Source organism: Chelonoidis abingdonii, chromosome 2 (assembly GCF_003597395.2).
Source record: "Chelonoidis abingdonii isolate Lonesome George chromosome 2, CheloAbing_2.0, whole genome shotgun sequence".
NCBI lineage: Eukaryota > Metazoa > Chordata > Testudines > Testudinidae > Chelonoidis > Chelonoidis abingdonii.
This window is the reverse complement of record NC_133770.1, coordinates 162,245,765-162,269,817: the sequence shown is the minus strand read 5'-3', so window position 1 is coordinate 162,269,817 and position 24,053 is coordinate 162,245,765. Positions and strand designations below refer to the sequence as shown.

Below are 24,053 nucleotides of genomic sequence, written 5' to 3'. Positions count from 1 at the left end.
AAACATCTGCAGAGAATTTACATCTAATCCCCAGCAGTCTCTAGGGCATCAGAGCATGATGAGGATTTGTAGCTGGATGCACAAACCTCAGTTACAGAGCCAGCAAACATTCCTTTGTCAGAATACCCCTCTCTCCCCACAGCTTCCCCGGATCGTTACTCGGTCACATCATCTGCAATATGGGTCTATGGTCTTGGCAGAGCCCATTGGACATGGGGTGCTTTATAAGCAAATATTCACTGCCCTAGCTTAACTCAGTAGTATTGCTCTCTCCTCTTGCTGAGTATGGGCTCCTCTGTGCCTCTTGCTGTGCTGGCTCCTCTGTGCCATCGTTGTGGTGGCATTTGTTTAGCCCCAAGAGCAATAGCTTTCTTTGCTCATTGGAACAAGGGGATAGATTATCAAGGGCTCAGCACCTACTGCTGGGGCCAGGCTTTCAGAAAAGCTCAGCTCCCATTTAGGAAGCTAACTAAGGCTCTGCTCAGCACCCAGCATGCATGCAGCTTGGCAATTCTGGGCCCCACTGTCTAGAACCCGTGCGTAAGCGTTGCCTGCAACGAGCTTGTTAATCCTTCAATTTGCACCTCTCCCTGACTCCTCTCCACACCATTCTCCTGGCCCAGTCTGAGCCGCAGAAGATTGGGACCATTACAAAGAAACAAGAACCCAAAGGAGGAAAGTCCTGTTTCTAAACAGCCTCCTCATGGGGGTGAAATGAAGTGGGTTTGTGGCTGCTCAGTATCCCAGCCTGCTGCTTAGCTGGACTGTCCTGGGTTGGCAGGGCTGGGAGGAGGATTCTATGACTGTTCCCTCCATCCCCAGACTCTCGTGTTTAGCTCACAGGGGGCATCCCAACCAGCCAAATGTGCATGCAAATAAACCAGGGGTTAACTCCTAGCAGCTACAATAATTTGGTGGTTGAAGTTTGCCCCACCCCAACCTCTTTTGTAAGCAGAGCCTGAGTCCCCACCGCACCCCCTGCTTTCAGCATGGAGCCAGTGCGGCAGGGGGATCTGTGCATTCACTTTCTGACCCCTTCCTACCTCCCACTTTCCCATTCTTGCTGCCCGCAAAGCCCCCAAGCCATTGGGAATGACAACATGCCCTAGAAGTGGCTACTCCATCTTCCATCATCCCCAGCCCAGAGCCATGTCATCCCACACACACACCCTCTATGGAGTCAGGCACTCTCACTTGCTGTCAAAAGAGAACCAGGCAGCAAGCTATCTTGCCTCATACCCAGGCTTATCCGAGAGACCCTGCTACAGAGACACACTGATGTGTAACACACTGATTGAAAAGGAGACCGTCACCCCCTGCCCAAAGCAACCATTCGGACCCTCCTAAGGCAGAGTAGAAAATCTCCTTCCATCCCCCTCGGTCCAAAATGAAATCCTTCCCCCACACCCTTCCCTAGCCATCAATGAAAATAGCCTTCCAAAAGCCATGCTCTTGTCACTGAAGTGTTTGCAAAATTGTGCCCAGCAGCAATGGAGACCAAGAGCAGGCCATTTATTCTCCTACTAGCCAAGGACACAGGGACCTATTGTGGAAATATTAAACCTACATATAGATCTCTTGCTGAGGGCTTCCCATGCTGTGCCCCCCTCCAGCCCTCCAACCAAAACAAAAGTCCAGGGGAAGAATCCTGAAGCAGTGAACTCTCACTCGCGCCATGGCCAGCCTTCAAGTCTCCCTCACCCCCTTTGCCCCCATGACTCTAAACATCCTTCTGCCCCTTGTCTCTCTCGTCCTCCAACCCTAATCCACTCCATGCAGGGTTAAATTCATAAAGACAAGGGAATTTCAGCAGAGTTCCCCAGGAGTTCTGTGCTGCAGTGTTGTATGTGAGACCCAGAGACAGAGCTGCAGGTACTGTCTGTAACTGTGTCTCCATGTGCGAGTGGAATTGTAGCACAGGGGACATTACCTGCCAGTTGAGAATACTGGGAAGAATCGAGAGGATAATTTGCCAAGGTGATAACGTGCTTTGGGGGAAAGGGAGCTTTTTGCTTTTATTTCACCTAAAATACATTGCAACTCCTCCCTTGCCAGGGCTGCACCTTCCCCACCTCTGGATAAAGCTGCTTCAGAAATACAGGCTTTCCTCTTGGCAAAATAGCCTGCTAAATAAGTCACACATGATCTAAAACAACAGACACTTGGATTGCAACAGAGATGGCAATTCCTTCCCCCCCAACACACAACGACACACAATTAACTTTCTAAATCAGTCCTCCATGCACACTTTAAAACCAGCCAGCAAAAACCCCTGAGACTTGCCTCACACCAGCCTGGAATCAAAGGGTCTTGAAAAGTGATTGAATCGGGTGAGGGGGAGTCTTTTTAAAATAATAACCCTAAAAAGCCTCTACCATAAGGGCTGGTTAGAGGAGAACTAACACGCAGCCGGGCAGCTATCTGCAACATGCTGCGTACCAATTCGGCAGCGCTACTCCTGTTCAGATGGAAGGAGAGGGTTCGATCAGGATATCTGCCTCAATTCCACCACAACTTGGAGAGGTAAGGCTGTGCGGGAAGGAGAGGCTTTGGGGGGGGGGGTCATCGTAAGTTTGATAGTTTAAAAAGTTGCCCCCTAGATACGAGCCTGATTTCTGCTCATCTCCCTGCCCTTCCCTGGACCCCAATTCCTTCCCGTAGGAATCGTTGCTGAGACATTTAGTTGAACTGAAACCTATAAGCGTCTCTCAATCCTTGTATTTCATTCCGGACTGTAGCCCACTTTAAAATGAGGGTCTATGCCAAGCTTTGTCGTTGTGTTTGGGGTTTATCTTTTAATATAAAACATGTCCGCTCTTAAACGCTGTCCAAGCACCAGGGCTTCTGGGGTTTGACAAAGGACTCACAATCACCAAACAAACCAGAGAGTAATGATTTGCATCCTAAACAGGATTACTCACCTAAAAAGAGGAGGATGCAGAAAACGTTTGCTAAAATCATGTTAGTAAATCCAATAGTTACCCACGTGTAAATATATTTATATCTCTCTCCCAAATCCAGGCAAAAAGAAATCCTGAGATTTCTCTGATGAACTTTAAAAAAATGGTTTCTTTCAGCCTTCACCCCCCCAAAAAATACACCCCAGCTCTGCAGCCAGCCAGCTAGCCTCTCTCTCTCTTTAGCTCTTCCAGTGATGAACAGTTCTGGTTCTATTCCTCCCAAGCATCTTTCGGGGGCGAAAGGGTAACCGAGAGGAGGTGGAAATGGGGAGGAAATTAGACGAATATCCACAGCGTGATCTGAGTAGACACAATCCGGCGGGATCCTTTAGACAGCGGGGAATGTGGGGCGCTCACGACTCGTGCCTTTCCCCCCTTGGCTCGCCCCGTTTGCTGATGGAAATTCCTGCAAACTGGAGATGTCTGCGTGTCTCTCTCTTTCTGCCTTCTGGGGGAGGGTGGAGAGAAGGGGCTGCACTCTGATATGCCCGGCGGTGGAAAGCAGCAGCAGCAGCAGCAGCAGACTCAACAAGGGAGCAGCAGCGGCAGCTTCCTCCAGCCCTGCCACTGCCCAGTTCGCCTCTGGGACTGACACTGACCAGAACCTGGAGTGGAAACGCGCCAGCCCAGAACTGCCCCTTCCCTTCAGCTTGGCCTCCCTGTCTCAGCTGATTGTCCGTTCATCACCCCCACGAGCAGCAACTCAGAGAGGCCGGAGTCGGAGGGGTGGGGAAGCAAAGCCAGGCGATGGGAGACGACAACGGACAGCCCGCGATGACCAGTCGCCTCCTCGCAAAGAGCAGTGGGCAGGTTGAGGCTGTGCCTTTGCTTGGGGAGGCGGAGAGGGGGTGTACAGAGAAGGCAGTCTGTCCCCCCGCCCCCCCCACACACACACTATTTAAAGAGGCGGAGGGTCTCCTTGCTCTCAGGCTAGACGCAGCCTTCTCGCTCCAAGGAAGAAGCCAGGAAACTTTGCCACCGCACAAAGATGCAGGCGCTGGCTCGCTCCAATCCTTGCTGGGAGCGGCGTCCCCATCGGCTGGGCTCCAAAGTACTTTTCGCTCCCTTCCGTGCCACAGCGGGAGACCCCCGAAGAGAGCTACATAGTTCCAACGCCGGGCTTTGAGATGGGGCACCCACCCCACTCCCTCTCTCTCACGGCAGCAGGGGACGGGGCTGCATTCAACCCGGCACCAGGGAAGCAGCCCTCTCCTGCGCACACAGTCCCGGCTCGCTGGGAGCCTTCCTCGGTCGGCGAGAGCTGGCTCTGTAGGTGAATGTGCAAGCTCCCGCGGAACTGCATTGAACGTCAGGAGGAACGCACAGAGAGGAAACAAGGGAGCGAGGAAAGGCATGGAGCTGGGGGTAGGGGGAGTTTGTCCCAAGGCAGATGCACGATTCACCCTGCAAAGTGCATGGCCTGGCCCCTCTTTTGGAAGTGGGGGGGAGGGTGCAACATAAACTATACATTACCCATTGCATTTAATCGGAATTTTAAACATTAAGTAAATTAATTAAGTAGGATCCGCTTCCTTGGGAAAGAAATGAAGCAAGCTGCCAGCTGATCTCAGCCTGTGTGTGTGGGAGAAATGTCACACACACACACTCTCTCTCTCTCTCTCTCTGAGCCCATTGACAGTGAAATCTTCAGAAGCTCCAGACAGTGCCACACTCAGACCTCACACTGGTTTCATTTCTCTTCTTCTTTTACAGATGGACAAAAAGATTTTTAAAATATATATTTATATGATAAGGCAAGAGTGCCTCCCACAAATGTCCCCTATCGGTCTGCCAAGCCTACTGAAATCAGTGGAAACATTCCCGGTGCTCACACAAGCAATCAACTTTCCTGCTGGGGCTCTGGGGGCTTTGCTGCCCTCTTCATTGCTGTGGGCTGAGGGGACAAGACCCTGTGGTAGCTCTGCCTTGGAGAGACCCCAAGGCCTAGGTTCCGGTGCCTGATGGTTCTCTGCTGTGGATAGCTTTCCAGCCCGTTTCTACACTGGGGAATGTCCATGTGGAGGGTGCCCTGGATTCTCCCTGGGGCTCAGACAGGGGGGCTGGGAAACAGCCTTGCTCTCTGGGGCAGGGGAATTGTGACCCAAACTGCCAAGAGCTGGGAGCTCCCAGGTGAATTTACCACTGGCAAAAGCTGCTGGATGGAGAGTCCAGGAGACTGCCCCACCCCCGTTTATGCCAGAGCAGGCAGAGCACAGGAAGATGCTGTGCCAGCTCCTCAATGCATGCAACTCTGCTCACCTGGAGCAGCCCCTGCTCTTCTGCTCCTGTCCCTCTCTCAGCAGCTCTGCCAATGCCCTTCAGTATTGACTTGAAGCCAGCACCCCTTCTTTTGTGCCACTCCCGGGCTCCCCACTCACAGCTCTGTGGCTGCTTTTCAGTCATAAGAACATAAGAATGGCCACACTGGGTCAAACCAAAGATCCATCTAGCCAAGTGTCCTGTCTTCTGACAGTGGCCAATGCCAGGTGCCTCAGCGGGAATGAACAGAACAGATCGTCATTAAGTGATCCATTCCCTTTCGCCCATTCCCAGCTTCTGGCAAACAGAGGCTAGGGACACCACACCTGCTCATCCTGGCTAATAGCCATTGATTGACCTATCCTCCATGAACTTACCTAGTTCTTTTTTGAACCCTGTTATGGTCTTGGCCTTCACAACATCCTCTGGCAAAGAGTTCCATGGGTTGACTGTGTGTTGTGTGAAGAAATACTTCCTTTTGTTTGTTTGTTTTAAATCTGCTGTCTATTAATTTCATTGGGTGACCCATAGTTCTTACGTTATGATAGGTAGTAAACAACAGTTCCTTATCAACTTTCTCCACACCAGTCATGATTTTATAGACCTCAATCATATCTCTCCTTAGCTGTCTCTTTTCCAAGCTGAAAAGGCCCAGACTTATTAATCTCTCCTCATACAGAAGTTGTTCCATACCCCTAATCATTTTGGATTCCCTTTTCTGAACCTTTCCCAATTCCAATATATCCTTTTTTTTGAGATAGGGTGATCACATCTGCATGCAATATTCCAGATCTGTGTGTACCATGGATTTATATAAAGGCAATATATTTTCTTATTATCTATCTCTTTCTTAATGATTCCCATCAATGCCACTGCACATTTGAGTGGATGTTTTCAGAGAACTATCCACAATGACTCCAAGGGCTCTTTCTTGAGTGGTAACAGCTCATTTAGACCCCATTGTTTTAATGTATGGGTTGGGATTGTGTTTTCCAATGGGCATTACTTTGCATTTATCAACATTGACCCACAGACCTGACACACAGCACCTCTGGCAGCTGCACACAGCTCTGCCAGTACCCTTCAGTCCTGACTTGCCGCTGCCACCCTCTGCGCTACTCCAGTCCTGAGCAGAGACTGCCAATCATGCTGAAATATGCAGTGGTTTCTGAGATGTGGTCCAATACCCAACAGCAAAAGTAGAGATCCCTCTTCACCAGACTAACCAAACTCTGACTCTGGGTCTCCAAAGACAGGTGGCCAGTGCATGAAACCACTGTGCTCTAGACTGGGGCAAGGGGAGATGATTTTCTATCACCACATAATAATGGATATGTAGATGTCAAGGTGGTATGACCCCTGTTGCAATCAGAAGGCCTGGGACTCCCAGAGTGGGGATTCAGCAGCTTTGCAGAGGGGTTAGTCTGGCTGTCATTATGAGCTACCTGCTTAGGAAAATTTCACCTTGGTCCTAAAGGAGTAAGTGCCCAGCTCAACCACCACCCAGCACAGCAGGCAGTGTTAGCTTCTGTTCTGTACTGGGTGATGATGGAGGCAGGTGAAGTGAGCCTTCACAAAGGGCACCATCCTGCCAGCTGCTGAGTACCCTCTGTTTCTGCTGGGATTGAAAGCACTCAGCGCCCTCCAGCATTGGACACTGATGTGTTCAAGGCATACAAAGGAAAAACACAGTGGTTAAGAGCCTTGGGCTTTGCACTGCAGCTCAGGAACCCCTACGGCTGGCCTGAGACAAGTCTCTTTGCTCCTTAGTCTATTGTGGGCACAGATTTAAAAAAAACTCAATTACATTGTTGCAACAAGTGTTCTAGCCAGAGCTGGCAGTTTTATCAGTTCAAACAGGAGATTTCAAAGGCAGTTAGATGCCTGCGTGTTTTTTCAAATCCCACTAGGCACCTATCTTCATCTTTAGGCATCTAAGCACCTTTACAAATCAGGCCCTAAGCCCTCCTCTCTCAATTTGGAAAACACGGCACATATTGTGAGCATTGGCGCAGTGCCAATAGTAACAACAGGTCACAACAAGAGGTTGGTTCACAGTCCTGCTAGCTGCAAAGTGCTTTCCCAATGGGATGGTCTTCTGCTAAGGGGACGCTATGTGATTTTAGTGCCCAAACACAGCTAGCTTGAATAACAATGCCTTTCCCCTTGGATCATCTGCAGGAATTGAACCTGGGACATCAGGATCTATATTTTAAAAAAAAAAAAAAAAGCTTCCACTGCCTGAGGTAAAGGACCCACCTCATTAAGTTGCCCCCCTACTGCAGACACAGCAACTGCTAGGCCAGCTACTAGCTAGTAACACAAAATCCTGGTGAACGTGAACTACATTTGCATTACAGAGCACTGATCCTGTTACATTACAGCCTTTGATTTAACATGGAGCATCCAGCAACCTGCACTTTGATTTGTAATTTACTTCAAAAATAATGTAGAGAGAGCTCCTTAAACCAAGGCACTGAGTCTTGAAAGGGAAGTCCAGAAATGAGGCACCATGTCTGCACTGCCTGGCTGTCTGCACAGCATCGCCTAATCTCCCAGGGTCCTGACCCAGCACGCAGTGGGGTTAAAGTAAAGGCCAATCTCTTCTTTGATGATTCCAAAATCCTAGCAAGGAGTCAGGAACTGGATGTCCCCAGGTCATCACTGAGATTATGGTACATCCAAACACAGTCCTGCTGGTGGCGAATCTTGCATATGCAACTTTAGAAGATGCATTTGCAACTGTGGCCCTAATTGTATACACAAAGCCTAAATCATATGCTGAATTTACAGACAAGATGAACATTAATAGCACAGCATGACCAGATACAGGCTGACAGTGCAATTGTACTAAGGTATTTGCACCATACAGTGCAAGTAATGTGATTAATTCCAAAAATAACTCCATTTGCACATCAACAGAGTGTGTTCTTTATTAGCAGTGCAGTAGAGACGAAAACATGCCTTTCAGACCAGGAACATTTTACATTATGCAACCCTGCTGGTAAGAGCTAGCATGCATGGGCGCCAGCTGCTGTCATCATGTAAAAAGACGGAGAGAAGCAAAAAACAGCTCTGACTTCCTGTGAACCATGGGGCAGTTTGTAAACAGGTCCCTTTCTTTGCTATGGGCTGAACCGAAATCCCAGATGCGAGCAATCCTGCTTTTGTGATGCTAGGCAGAGCTGAAAAAGGAGGGACTGGACCAGGAAGGGGTGTAATGCATGATTGAGGTGCATTGGCAGAGCTGAGGGGGTCCGAGGGCTGAAATAGCAGGGGGTTTAATGGGTCAGGACTGAGGTACATTGACAGAGTTGGGGGATCCCAGGGCTGGAATAGCAAGAGGTATAATGGGTCAGGATTGAGGTGCATTGACAGAGTTTTGGGGGGGTGGGGTCCTAGGGCTGGAGTAGCAAAGGGTGTAATGGGTCAGGATTGAGGTGCACTGTCAGAGATGAAGGGGGGTCCCAGGGCTGGAATAACAGGGGTGTTGGGGGTGCACACCGGCAAGTGTTGCTGTGTGATAGGAGCTCAGACTATGCCCGCCTGCAGTAGGTGACATTATCATCTCTCAGCCTCAAACAATGCATTTCCCCACAAATACTGGTATATGTTTGTAACACTATTCTGTAGCTGTAACAGGCAATTTCAACCCCTTTGTGCAATGCCAACACAAATCACACAAGCCGAATTCAGAGAGAACACAGGCTGGCATTGTTTTTGGGATATTCTATCCAGTCTCCTTCTGTGCCTCACAGGTACCACTGATGAAGCCACACATTCAGGGCAGCACTTGATGCGTGGCCTTGTTTGGAAGTTTATATTTGGGATCACAGGGTGCAGTTCCTTTACTCTCCTTGAGTAACCGGCCCAGCCTTCTAATGGTCCTATGGGCATGCCCCATGCTGGAGTCCATGCTAATTGGAAGGGACTGTTCTTCCTGGGTCTCACTTTATTTCTTGAGTAAATTGATAAATGTGACCAAAGGATTCCCCTCCCCATCATTTCCATTTAAGTCACTTTAATACGAGCTGAATTTGCTTACCCTCTCGCCTTTGGAGTCTAATTCTGTAAGGAATTACCACATTAGCTGGAGTCAAGGTTGTTAAAGTGATGGATTACTCATTAACATTGTAATCCTCGGGTGGGTGGGACCGGTCTGAGTGCTGTTCAAACCCCAAAGCCTCAGCGCTGATTCCAGCATTCTCCCCCCCGGGCTCTGCCTTGTCTGTTTAAACTCTTCAGGACAGAAGCGATGTATGGACAGAACCTAGCACAAGGAGTTCCAGATCAGTGCCGGCGGCTCAGCGGATTACTGGAATGCTAAGAACACCTCTAGCCATGCTCTGAGGGCTGGGGCTGGGCCTCTGTTTCCCTTCCTAGTCTTTTTGTCATAAGTTCATTCAATGAACTTCCTGGGGCAGGGACTGTTTGTGCAGCATCTCATCCTCAGAGGTTCTGATCTCAGGTGGGCCCTCTAGACACCTCCTCAGTGAGACCAACGGTGAACTCCTCAGGAAGGCTGCGGCTGCCATTCCCAGTGCGCTGGATGATGCTCTGCATCCTGTATAGCCATGGGACGACCATCCAACCCAGAAGCACAATGCAAAAGAAACCTCAGTTCCACCCAATAATCTTGCTCCAAGGCAGTGCTGTTGGAGCGGAAAAGCCTGAGGTAGTGGAATGACCCCTCCAGGTCTGGCTGCCTCCCTAAACTTCCTCCTGCTGTAGCCTGTCAGCAGGCCTCTCCCCCAGCATCTCCAAGGTCACTCTCCTCACAGGGCCTGGGCTGGACCCTTGAATCCCTAAGACAAAAATATAAAATTAAACCAACTGCCACTTCCAGGCCCCCTTGGCCTGTTCCTACACTGAACACTTCTCACCACTCTGTAGTCCTGGAGAATGACCTCAGAGCTTCTTCTTCCAACCCCCCAGGCTTCCTTCCTTCATAGTCACCACTGAGTTCTTCCCCCAGTAGGGGCTTATCTTCAGTGGGGGCTGGTCCATGCTCCAGCTGCAGCTAGATGTGTTAACTGGCCTCTCAGGTCCCATTAACCCTTTCCAAGCCATGATGGGCTATATAGCCCAGAACCAGGCCATATAGATACTATAGCTGGATCACTGAGGAAATATGGAGTGGACTCATCCATTCTTTGCTTTAAGGAGTTCCCGGAGATGCATGGCTGTCCTCGATCCATCCATTGGCTCTACTCTGTGAATGGCTGCCATATTTCTTAGCCTTAGCGGCTGCAGCTAAAACAACTGCCTTTGGAACACAGATGCTCCCAAGTGGTTATTAATGACTTCATCTCTCACCAGTCAAAATGTTGGACATGCCTTGCCAGGTTGATCATTTCTTCATTAGTCACCTAATGAATTACTTGTTAATTACAGATCTGGTGAACAGCCAGTGATCCCCATCTGCCTTGATGAAGAGAGTAGCTGGATGTGAAGAGATTCGGGAGGCCTTCTGTTACGGGAGTAAGGGGCAAAGATGTGGCTTAATTTTACTACCACTATATTTCTTTTGATATTAGGGGGTGGGGGGCAGTACCTAGTAGTCAGAGCAAAGCGGTGGGGAGCCAGGCAGGATTCCTAGGCTCTACTCCCAGCTCTGATGGGAGTAAGATCTATGGACGAAAGCAGGGGAATGGGATTCTGGACACCTGCATTCCATCTCCTGGCTCTGGGAGGGGAACTGGACCATGTGGTTAGAGAAGCCAACTGGATTCTCATTCCTCCTCTGCAGCTGACCCTCTGTGTGGCCTTGAGCAAGTCTCTTCAGTGCTCTGTGGCTCAGTTTCCCCTTCTGTAAGAAAGCTGGAAAAATGCCTCTCAGCCAGAGCTGTTGAGAGGGTTAATACTGGGAAAGTGATCTGAGATGCTCAGATGAAAGGTGCTAGAGAAGGGCAATGGACTGTATTATTTATTATAGTAAAGGCGATACCTCTCCTTTGGGCTAATGGAAACGCACTCTGTCTGTACACCAAGTGCCTAATGCCTGAGAGCGTGCGGTATTCTTGTACCTGCTCTGCACAACAGCAGTAAGGCAGAGCCTTTAGGAGCCAGTATCTGCAGTGAGTGCTGGCTGCTGCCAAAACCTGAACCAGCTGGGTTTCAACATGTGCTGCCACTGAGGTTTGGACACTGGCCTGGCGAGGGCAGAGCTGTTGCTCCTCAGCTGACCATTTAGGCTGGGCTTTCCCAGCAGAGAATCTCACTTTCTGGGCAATGAGAACCAGTCCAAGGAGGGAACTGGGCTTTGCTCTCTTCTCCTGGTTCTTTCTATTCCTACTAGGGGGCTGAGTCCAGATTCTCAAAGGTCCGTGGGATCTGGACTCTCATTCCAGCTAAACTAGGTCACCTCTGGGCCATTCCCCAGCCCTTGATCTCCAGGAAAAGAGAATGCAGAGTCCACCAGGCCTCAGGTTGCCCAGAGAGTAGGGTTACCAACCCTCCAGGGCTGACCTGGAATCTCCAAGAATGAAAGATGAATCTTTAATTAAAGACTATGTCATGCGATGAAACCTCCAGGAATATGTCTGACCAAAATTGGCAATTCTACCAGAGAGGCATGTTATCTTTGAACTCTGACTACTGATGGTCATTGCTGAGCCAGGGTCAGTGCTCCCAGCCAGGACTTTGCTCCAGTCCCTGACACAAGTGCCTTTTCATCTTGTTAATAAAAACTCCTGACAGAAGGGAAAACAAATGAACAAACCCCCAAGGCCTAGGAGCTAACAGACCCGAAACAAATGGAATAGACCCTCTGCTAGCATTATCTGCACAGCTGCCCTGCCATAACTTACTTGCATCTCCTGGCACGGCTGAGTTATGGGGTACTTATGCACAGGGCCAGCCTCCCATTACTTACGGCCCCGTGGAATAGCCTCCAGTGATCAATACATGGGACACTGAAATGGTACGTGAGTTCTGGGCAGGCCCAGGCAAAGGCTGGGGAGACACAAGGAGCTCTGAGCAGCAGTGCTCCATCTTTCCCTCCCAGAGCCTGGCCGGGGCTGGGAGCATTGCATAAATCCTGGTGTTTGCCAGGGTCCTGCTGCACACGGATCCCTACCTGGGATGGTGATTGCAGCCCAGCAGGCAGAGGAATCGGATCTGGCTGGCTCTGATTGGCAAAGGGTGCCTGGCTGTGGGGACAGCCTCTCATTCCACCCTGCTTGATGCAGCACCATTAAGTTTGGACATTGACTTCACAGGCAGCAGGGCCTTACATCTTTTCTGTGTTGCTGGGAAAGCAAGCAGGATTCAACCAGTATGGCCTTCAGCTTCCACCCTCCCTGAATCAGCGGTGCCCTGAGCCACCCAGTCCCCTCTATGGTCACTAGGGGTCCTGCTCACTCTGTGTCCTCTTGCCCTTCCTGCCTAGGCTGAAGTTCCTGGGCCAGTCCCAGCACTGCAGCATGGATTCCTGAGCGCAAGAGGCTGTGACAGCCCCTCCTTCCAAGCAGCCACCAGACAGAGTCTTAGGTTTCCTTGCCAGCTGGAACTCTGAGCCAGGACAAAGCCCATGGGGCCCATGGCAAGCGGTGGAGAGAGGTTCATTTTAACTGTTCACAAGCACATCAGATCTACGTCCACACGGATGCCACTTCGTTAGGCTGGCAACATACATCCAAGGGCACTGATGTAGTTAAAGTGTGTTGTGGGAGTGGGGATACAATCAATAAGCACGTGCAAAGGGCAGCTGGAAAAAGACCATTGCCACAACTTTACTTTTAAGTGTTTACATTGCAGCAGCACCTAGGAGCCTCAGGCATGGGCGAGTCCCCATTGCACAAGGCCCTGTAGAGTCACTGCTTGCAATAAAAGTGCATTAGCAGATGTAATTCTCTCTAGGAAGGTGGGTCTTTGTCCACCTCTAGTGGTTGGTCTGAGAAAAAGAGTCTCCTACAGCTGCCAGCCAGCAGAGTTGCTCTTTAGCTCAAGCAGATGAAGTGAATGATTTTAGTTCTCAAAGCCCATCTCATTGGTGGCCCATAATATGGTTGTTATACAAGCCTACAATCTGCTTGTGCAAAGGCACCTGTGTTGTAACAGGCCAGCTGGAGCGGGGTGGGCATGCTTCTCTGTGTTGGATGAAATACCGGGTTGCTCCAGGATGTGTGGCTGTCAGCTACTAAAAGGTACAGCCCATGGGCCTTTCTGCTTGAGAGTGAGTGGAAAGAGCCTGGATCAGGCCCTGCAAGGACAGAGTCTGTGGGAGTTTTTCCACGGTTGCTGGATCAGTAGGTTTTGAACTCTATCCTCCTTCATGACCAGACAGGCCCTTGAGTTTGCAGTCCCGCTGACAGCAGTGGGACCGTGGTGGCCAGCAGATAGCCCCAGGCTGCAGGAGTCTGTAGAACACCCCTACACATACCCCTTTACAGCAGTACGCATCGACAACCATCCCCAAACTCAGGCTATTTTTACCCTCACTGATGTTTTCCAAGCCAGCTCTCCCTCTTCAACCGCCCCAGGGGAGTGCCCCCACTCTTGCTGCCCTCCCTCACACAGTTTAGGTCTTTCTACAGATGTAATTGTTAGTGCGGAAAAAGATGCTCAGTAATAGCAGTGGCTTTAAAAAAAAAAAAGCAAGCAGAGGAGCCAGGCAAATATAGAATCTCCTGCTTGGTCTGATCCCTCTGAGTAAACACTCCTCTATTTGTCAAACATTAAACCTCCTACATATGAAGTTGATGGAACAGTGTCTGCCAGTTTGGCAATGTCCTTGGCTGGAGAGTTTGCTCAGAGAGAGACATCTGACCAGAACAAGTTTCTATTAAGAAAGCCAGCAGTTTTGTATTCTCTCAGAATGATAGTAATTAAGGCAAAGTAATTCAGCTCTGATGCTGCTCGTGAGCCTGTCATTCCCTCGCTGTCTATGAGATGAGATTCTTCCAAGGTCACTCCTGTTGTTCTCCTTTGTTTTCCCTTCTCTGACTTTCCTTTCCAAACCTCCTACGCACCCTGCTCCCCAGGGGATAAAGCACCAGAAAACTTGAAGCAATTATGTCAGAATCATAGAAACATGGGGCTGGAAGGAACCTCAAGAAGTCATCCAGTCCATCTCCTCACACTGAGGCAGGATTAGGGTAGGTCTACACTACAGCCTAAGTTGATATAATTTACATCACTCAAGGGTGTGAAAAAGCCACTGCACCGAGGTGGAGTAATTATGCCAACGGGAGAGCGCTCATCCATCAGCATGGGGTGTCTGCACCAGATGTGCAGCAGTGGCACAACTGCACCCATAGACTTGCCCTAAGAACATCCCGTGTCCTCCTCTGACCAAGCACCTCCACCTAGTTTTCAACCAGCCGCTCTCATTGACTTCAACTGAGGTTAAGCTCAGCACAGTCTAGCTCTTTGTCTTATCACACACACACACACACACAAACTCAAGTGATACAACCTCTCACCTCTTCTAGAAATAGGGGAATTTGGATACGGGAGCTTGGCATCAAACCTAAGCATCACAGGTGTTTGAAATCCAAACTCACAGCTGGATCTGAATTTTAGAAATGAGACCAGCATGATCTAGAAATCAGAGCATGAGTCAGAACACTGGGTTCAATTCCTGGCCCTGCCACCAAGCAACTGATTGACCTTGTCAAGTCACATATCTGTGCCTCAGAGTCCCCATACAATGGCATTTATAACCCCGGCCTCCCTCTGAGGAACTTTGTGAGACATGATTAGGTAATGTCGGTAAAGTGCTTTGAACATCAAGAGCCACAGAAGTGTTACCGATGGACCAAACCCACACACAGGAGCTGGGTGCCCAAAACTCAGAGGGTGTCCAAAATCCAGATCTGGTTCGAAGTTTTGCAGCTCAGATCCACCTCTGGTATTAAGGGCTCCTAAGTTAAAAATGATTCACTTCAGAAAGTTTCTCAAATATACGCCCTTTTTAAAAATAGATCACTTGGTTACAGCCAAGCACATAACGAACCAGTTATTTATATTATGGCAGCAGCTAGAGACCCATTACACTAGGTGCTGCACAGATACATAGTAATACGTGGCCCTTGTCCCAAAGAATTTACTTTCTAAATAGACAAATGCAGAGAGGAAGGGACTTCCCCACAGTCACAAAGGGGGCCAGTAGCAGAGCCAGGAATAGAACCCAGGTGTCATAAGTCAGTGCCTCATCCACTGGACCACACGGTCTCCTAAAGTTTATAAAAAGAACCCCCCAAATCACAAGTGGGACAATGTCTCCCCCCAACACACAAAATCAGTTCAGCTGTCACTATTGTCTCATCCTTTCCTTGCATATCCCAGCTGTCTCTCTGTCTCAACCTTTTGCCTCTTGTCTTATGCTGAGATTGGAAGCTCTTTGGGGGAGGGACCATCTGTTTGTTCTGTGTTTGTACAGCACCTAGTACATCGGGGCGCTGGTCTATGACAGGGGCTTCTGCCACTACCACAACACAAATAATTGTAATAAGTAATTGCTCCCAGAGGGCTATAGAGTGACTTTCACCATAGACCCACATAGTGAAGCATGAATCCCTTACAGAGGCTGAGTGGGTCTAGCTGTGGAGGAATAAGTGAGAGGTAGGCGTGCATCCTCACTTCAAGGGCACCCCCTTAAGCCTGAATGCAGCATTTCAGGGGACTTCACCTCTCGCACTCCCACTCCCTGTGGCCACTTCATTGGACGCAAGGCCACGCCCAGCCAACCTCTTCTCCCAATTCTTTGGGTTTTCCGTAGCTCAGTTCCCCCGGCCAAGTCACGTAACAATTCCATCCCCTTCCTGGGTAACAAAAGGTCCAACTTAAAGTCCAAACCCAATGCATAAACTGATAGTTCTGCCCCCTCTGGCAGCCCTGAAATTGTCTGCTTCTGAGCCCCTTCAGAGCTTCTCTTTTCTTGCTTTCTTCCCCACCAGGCTTCTCCCACTGCTTCCCTTATCAGAGATTGCAGCAGTTTGCCTCTGAGGCCCTACCTCAGGACTTCCGCCCTACCCCCACAGGAAGCTATTCTGCTCCCATTGGGTAATTAAGCCTGATTACCTCCAGCTCGTCCCGGAGGGGAACTCCCCTTGTTCCTACTGCTATTGAGTTCCCAGCTCAATTTAAGTAATGCTGGCCCATGATATGGGGGCATGCAGTTGCTCACACCCTCCTGATGGGACAGGGCAAAGCATGGAATCCATCCCCGCTACTCAGGGCAAGGGCCGAGGAATCGGAAAGCAGGAGCAAGGACAAGGTGCTTCAGACCCCATACCCAGCACCTTGCCGACACCAATGATGAGAGGAAGACAAGAGAGCTAGTTATTTTACACTTGTTCCTTTCACATTGTATGGAGAACTAACAAGGGCTGCTCGGCGGCAGCACAGTCAGAGCTATTGATCGGGTTCCCAGATCTGCTCCACCAGAGAGAAAGTGATAGTTTCGTAAGGACATGATTCTCCTGGCTAATTGAACGCTCTGATACTGGGCCTCATCCAAGACACTTAAGAAGATGATCAATGTGTGTGCTGCTATATATACAGATTATCTACATATGCTTCCCCACAAACGGAGGGCCTTTTGGAGCGAGACCAGCAGGTACCTGAGTAAGATCCCCAAGGAATCATCAGGCAGAGCATTTGGAACAATTTAGAGGGCCAGACACAGCTGATCTCTGCTCTGCTCCACTCCACTTGTGCCTTGTGGTCTGCTACTGCGAACTTCTACTCCTCTGACCCAGTGCAGGGAGCAGAGAGGGGCAGGCTGGGGGCATGACAGGATAACAATGTGCACTAGCCTTCCCCAGATGGCATGTAGTCCCTTGGGGACCATTTCCAACTGGCATAGGTTAGAGCAACCTCGTGGTTGCTCTCACCTGCCCCTGGGGCCAGACAGAGAATCAGGAAACCATAACTGGGCTGGAGACAAGAATCCAGACTAAATGGTCCATGGGGCACTCTGGGTTGGCTATTCCTCAGTTCCTATGTAGACAGAATCAGATACTGCTGTTTCTGAAGCTTCCAGGCTTTGCTCGGAACAAGCTTTATTTATTAATTTTTCAGTGTTTACTTAAAACATGAGTGGGTCCAGGAGATTTCTCTCATGGCCCTCTGCAGTGAGTGGTCAATTAGCCCAAAGAGGTCAGAATTAGGTAAGTACTGACGAGACCCACAGAGCTGAGCTGTCAAGTTTTATGTTCATACACACATCAGCCTCTGCAGTCCCAAATTATGTTTGACATTTAATTAAAACCCCAAGGCACCTGAGCGGAAAAAAATGGGTTGAAAGAGTGGTGGATGGGGATTTTCTTCCTAAGGAAGGGATTTGTTTGACTCTAATCTCTGTTCATCATTTTAATCAACCTCTCTTGTTTGAATCTGGTGGCTTTGGGAGGTTTGCAGTGCTGGGAGGGTGTATTTAATGGGCAAGGTGTGTGCGGTTGTGTGTGTGTATATACGTGAGAGGAGAGACAGAGGTTTGTCTGAAGACTAAGGCCCAGCTTCAACATGAAGCGATGGTTTCTTTCAATCACCTGGGCGGGTGAAATGTGGCCATAGGTCAGCTATAAGCCCACCACTAAGGAGCAGCCCCTGGCCCAGGAGGGCCCTAGGACGGCTACAGACCTGACGCCACCAGCTCTGTGCCATCCCTGCAGCAGCTGGATGCCAGCTGTGGATCAAGCTACATGCAGAACAGAGGTGGACTGGAGTGGGGCCAGGAAGCTGTACCCCAGCAATTCTGCATCTTTGAAAAGCCCCATAAAGCAAGGCTGTAGGCTGCCCTGGCCTGTACTGCCCTCACAGTGATTAGAGGAGAAACTGCTTCCCTTCTCTTCCTGCACTGGGCCCAGCACACAGTGAGTCTGCCAGCATGTGCTTTAAACGGGAGAGCATGATCATTGGAAAGGGCGTAAGTTGCAAGCAGCTCCTCTGCCTGCCCTCCACAGCCAGCTCTCATTGTAAACACAAAGCTGCTCCTGGGGTACATTTTATGCAGGGTAGGGGGGGCAAAAGCCACCTTCCCACCCTTTCCGCTGGTGAGTGAGCAAGGAACCTTATAAAAAGGCTGGCTGGCTGGCTTCTAGGGATGGGGATGGGTTGCACATCCTTCTGCCTCAATACTGAGGGTTTGAATTCAGCCCACTAATGATACTGCTCCGCGTGAGCAACGTGAACTCAGCCCAGGTCCGAGACAGTTAGGGCTCCCTGCCACTGCTGTATATCAGCTGAATGGGGTCCAACTACCCTCTGTCTGGCGAGGCAAAAGGGCTTCCAGAGGTGGATTCTATCACCCAAGTGGTGTTTTACCGTAAGTCACAGTAACCAGAGTGGACTGATGAATCCAGGCAGGGGCAGAGCATGCCCCTGGACTGCTGCCTGCCTAAACATGCAGAGACACTGCCCTCCTCCCCAAGTTCAGCTTCTTGTCTACAAGTGGCAGCCGTCTTTCAGAGCTGCTGCAGAGGGAAACCAGCATTCTGCCAGCTCGTCTGGTCGCCAAGGAGCTAAAGCAAAGTCACAGGGATGGGGGAGTCTCCCAGTACCTTGCAGAATGAGGATTCAGGATTCAGCGTGCTGTATCCAAAGTTTAGATCAGTCATCAGCTCAAGCCATGGGACAACGTGGCTTTTAAGATCAGTAATTGCTCCAGAAGGTTAGATTGGCATGGACAGAGCTCTCACAGGGCTAAACACTGAAGAGATCAGCTGGGATTGGCCCAGCCGTCATGCTGGGTCTTGTTTTTCTGGCTGCAGGGCTTCTGGGGTAGTAGGTGAAAAAGGAGAAGAAAAGGGAACCTGGAGACATTAGAATCCACAGGTGCAAAGACTGTGGGGTTTGCTGGTGCACCACCATCCTGTCCCACAGATCTATGAAATATACCCCACTGACCAGAAGGCAGTAGATGGTGGATCTCGAATGGTGGTGCCACAAAATCAAGTGACTCCCCCAGGGAGTCTATGAGAGAACTGTGATCAAACGGATCTCCTGAACCCTTACCCACAGCTTCGAGCACAAGCACATCCTTCTTCAGCTGAGACACCACACCTGAGGAATAAGAACATGAGAACGGCCATACTGGGTCAGACCAAAGGTCCATCTAGCCCAGTATCCTGTCTACTGACAGTGACCAATGCCAGGTGTCCCAGAGGGAGTGAATCTAACAAGTAATGATCAAGTGATCTCTCTCTTGCCATCCATCTCCACCCTCTGACAAACAGAGGCTAGGGACACCATCCTGTAGGCCTGGCAAGGCCCACTTCTTCCTCCATTTCAGTGGAAAAAAATCATAGGATCCTGCAGTCAGAATGAGCAGGGAACAGGGCCAGCTGTGAGAAGAGATAGATGCTTTTAAAATGCCTTGTGAATGACTTGGGGGGTGGGAGGAAAAGGAACAAGATAATGAGAGAGGCGAGGGGCAGGTTCCAGTATCAGCCACTCAGCCTTAATCAGGCAACAAAACAAATCAAGTTTCGCTAAAAGCTCCAGAGCCCAGGCTGGGCTCCTCTCAGCACTCGGGGCTGGTCCTAGGGAATGCGATTTCCATCCATTAGGTGGACATTAGAGGAGAGTAATTGAGATGGTTTGCATCGGGGCAGGGAGCACTTGAGTGGAGATGACATAATTGAATGAACGTTCTCATGCCCTCGCTGTTGAAGTGAATTAGTGGAGCTGGGCCTCATCTCAGGAAACAACATTAAATTCCTATATATCAACATTACTGCCCTGTGCTGAAAGCCTCCGCAGCTTGGGAGGAGGAGACGTAGCAAAGGGCAGAGCAGGCGAGGTGCTCTGGGCAGGGGCACTGTCTAGAAATGGCGACAATGAGGGTTCACAGGGGCCTGAGCAGCAGCAGCATGAGGGTCTGCAGGACTGAAGCAGAGCCGAGGTCACCCTTGGAAAGAGATTCGGGGGATGGGAGGGGATCACAGAGCTGTTTGCAGCAGCTAGGAATCAGTACCCACCCTGCACTGGCTCAGCCAGTGGGAATGTTGCACGGCAAGGCTGAGGAGCTCAGGAAATTCTGGGTTTTGCCCTTCACTGCAAAGTTGGGGAGTAGGTCAGGCTCACGTGGAGTGCCAGGGGCTTGTAAGAATGGCAGGGAAGGCAAGAATCGAGATGCCTTTGCAGAGCAGAGAGGGAGCAGAGTCAGCTTGACAGGGGACACCACGCCTCTGCCAGCCACAGGCCAATTACCACATCTGTATTATAATGAGGACATCGATGTGGAAACTTGAGCGTGGGTTCTCTACCAACTAAAGCACTAGCTCCCCCAGGGAGTTACTTCCTCCTGATCCTCCCTGTCTCTCTTCCCTCAGGGCTTGCTGCCAGAAGGGAGAGGACATGTAGCTTCCCCTTTCGATGCCAAGTGCCCAAGGGGCCCAGCACAGAGCCTTGCATGCACCCAGCCACCCTTTCCCATGTGCTGTTGTGTAGAGCCAGTCCCCCTGAGCCATGCCACACTGGGAATGTGGCACCCAGAGGCTCCATGGCTTGGGTGAGCAGTTGCCTATTGGTGCCAGCGTTTTGCTCTTTGCCAGTTTCTCTGCCATACGGCACCAAGGCATTCTCCCTCTTGCTGGCTGTACATCTGTGACCAGCTGCACTGAATATCAGAAGGATTCACCCTCTGAGCAGTGGCCATCTGGCTCCTCCAGCCAGCACAGAGCCCATAGGTTCCACTCTGTGACAGTACCTTGCCCACTTAACAGATTGGAGACGCCACACCCCCTTCCCCTGCCCTCATCCGCCGTGTTGGCAGCAGCTGACTCTCTCGGCTGCTCTTCCAGATGGCCAGATGGTCCTGTGTCATCTGAAGCACGAAGGACAAGCTAAGCACGTAAGAGCACAGCCAGTCATGTGCCGGTGCAGTCTGCACTGTTCTCCATCGTGCCCCCTGCTTCCCAGTCGGGAGACGCCCACTAACAGGGAACCTCTCCCCCTACACTCCCCACGAGCAAAGCTCTGCCTAGGTACAATAATCTTCTCCCAGCAGCACGCCCCTCTGATGCTTTTTGTTTCAGCTCTTACTAGGCCAAAGCTTAGAGGGACTCGGGAATTTCTGGTTCACCTTCATGGCCAGTAAATTTCCAGCCTGCAAAAATAGGTTCTGTGATCTTGTACTGCTGCCAGGAGCCATAATAGGACAAGGAGAGGGCTGGTTTTCCAGGCGTACACACAATTCATCTGAGCAGGTTGGGATGGTAGAACGCTGCACACAGGGAGGGGAAAGAGGAGATGTACAGCCAGGGGACAATGGGGAGGGGCCGAGAGAGGGGAGAAAGAGACGCAGAGAAAAGGCTGGAAGGTTAGAGTGAGAGACTAGGAAATGGGGGGAAGAGAGAGGAGTGATGGAAAGAAGGGAGAAAGGAAGAGATAGAAAAAGAAGGGTAGAGGGAGGGAAACACCTATAAGTGGAGAAAGAGGGGATAGGGGAGAGAAAATTACAGGCATAGAGAGACAGAAAGAAGGGGTGGAGGGAAATGCTTCTGCAGCTTCATCCACACGCTCAGCAGGCAGCATCCCAACCCCACCATCCTGGAGCATTCTCTCAGCCCCAGTCACGACTCTGTTCTGGCTATACATGCACCAGGCCACTTTCAAAATTAACAACAAGGAGTCCAGTGGCACCTTAAGACTGTTGCATCTGAAGAAGTGAGGTTTTTTACCCATGAAATATTATGCCCAAATAAATCTGTTAATCTTTAAGGTGCCAGCAGACTCCTCGTTGTTTTTGTGGATACAAACTAACATGGCTACTTCCTGATACTTTCAAAATTAAAAGGCTCTAAAAGCCTTTAAAAGGATGACAAGAGTGTTGCCCACCCTGCTTTCACCCAGGGCTCCTAGCAGCTCGGCTGGGTGAAAGCAACTCAGAGGTGAGCATGATTTGTCCCAGAGAGGATCGCCTTGTTCTGCTACAGCCGGGACTTATGAACATGGGTGTAGGGACATGTCAGACACACAGAGCCACCTGACCTCCTGATGGCAGAGTGCCAACTGGCTGTGCATTATGATCAGTCTATAAAGCCAGCAGACCAGTGAGCTATTGCAGTGGGGAGTACTGCGAAGGAGGAAGAAACAACCTTGCTGTTCATTCAACAGCTTGTTTTTTTAAGTCTGGAATCTTGTCTCCAGCCCCGTTACGGTTTCCTGATTCTCTGCCTGGCCCTAGGGACAGATGAGAGCAACCACAAGGTTGCTCTAACCTATGCCAGTTGGGGCCCAGCTAAAAGCTGGAGCAGCATGAGGCTGGGTTGAGATTTGGGTGGGAGACTGCCTTGGGAAAGTTGGTGTGCTATCAGAACAGCCGTTGCATGCTGGTGATTTGCTCTCCCTTCTGAGTCAGTGCTGTGTCAATCGGTGAAGCACTGTCTAAGTGGTGGGGGCCAATGCTGGTTTACGTCAGCTGAGGATCTGTTTGGCTGGGATGTCCAACTGCGGCCCTGAGTGGTCATGAAAGATACCAGTGACACTTGTTCTTTTACAAGAATGGAGCTGTTAAACCCAATGTCCTGATCAACCCATATCTCGGATAATTACATTCTATCTCCCTGACCTCCTGTGTATTCACAATTAGGTACAGGATTCTGCTTCATGGTGTCACCACACAGCTGTTGAGCAGCTGCGGCATTCTGTCCCAAAAGTGGCTGCATTTCAATGGGCCCGTGAAAAGATCCCTGCATACAGTTCATAAAGGCTTTCGGGGGGAACCTTGTGGGGAGATGAAAGAAGGTAAAAAAAAATATTAAGGGCTAATCAACCAGGAGCGATTGCCTAAGCCCATGTCTGACAGCATGTTCCCAGAGTTTCCAGAGGCAGGCTATAATACTACATGCCCCATTTTCATTCCGATGCACCGAATCTCAGCACTAGGCACTCTGAATAATGCCAAACAAAGGAGGTGCTTATGAAACACTGTGCTCGCTTGTGACAATAGAGGGAGGAAAAACTTTGTCAGGGTAACTCTGATTGTCTGGGAACCGGAGCACCATGTGTCAGTTCAAGAGAGGCTGCTGCGGGGAGAACATCTCGCCCCAGCATTGTTACTCTGCCTTTTTTTTTTTAAAGGGCTTTTAAATAAAAAAGGAGCTGAGTGTCAGCATGTGTGTGGGTGGCAAAGCAACTGCCCTCATTTTATCAAGTGCTGGCACTAGCGCTGCGCAGGGTAGCCCCTTCATTTAGGATAAGCTGGACTGGGCAAGGAAGGGAACCACTGGCCTTCGGATTCCCCTGGGAGAACACACGTCTGTGCTGCAATCAGAGGTGTGATTGCAGCATAGGGAGACATAACACAATAGCTTTACTCAACCTAGCATGGCTGTGTAAATGCAGCAGCACAGGCTTCAGCACAGCCTGCATGAGCCTGCATGGAACCCTGGGTCCACATTCCAGTTCCTAGACCACACCAGGGTCAGTGCAACCAACCACAACTATGCTACCCTTTGTAGCCACGCTAGCATGGGTATGTCCAGCTGCCCTGCAGTCACACTTTGGATGGCAGTGTGGACATTCCCGTGGCAGCACAAAGGAGATGAACATGCAGATTGGAATTTTCAGAAGTGCCCCATTGGAGCCAGTCGGAGTTTTACCATAGTCTTCACTGGGAGGAGAGATTGGCCAGAATCCACTTTTGAGCTCTAGAAGACATAGGGAGGGTTTGTGGGCTGAGCACAGGACCGGGAGCCAGGGATGCCTGAATTTCTAATCTTGGCTTGGATACCATCTTTGGCCACGCTTGGAAATGCTCCTGATTCCATTAATGTTAGCCAGCCACAGGGGTAGCTGCATCAGTGCAGAACTCTCAAGCATAGATGAGGCCAATGCAAACCCCTGCTTGACTGAGCTCTTCAGGGTTAACCCCATCTTGCC

General features: G+C 50.2%; 1 protein-coding gene across 3 annotated transcripts in view; it reads right to left on the bottom strand.

Annotated features, from left to right (window-relative positions):
- GFRA2 (GDNF family receptor alpha 2) overlaps nt 1-4,316 on the bottom strand; it is a 102,831-nt gene extending 98,515 nt beyond the window's left edge. For all 3 annotated transcript variants that reach the window (XM_032800917.2, XM_032800918.2, XM_032800919.2), the window contains exon 1: nt 2,922-4,316. In XM_032800917.2, coding sequence (XP_032656808.1) covers nt 2,922-2,961 — 40 coding nt within the window. In that variant the 5' untranslated portion in view covers nt 2,962-4,316. The remainder of the gene's footprint in view (nt 1-2,921) is intronic.
- Nucleotides 4,317-24,053: the final 19,737 nt, after the last annotated feature.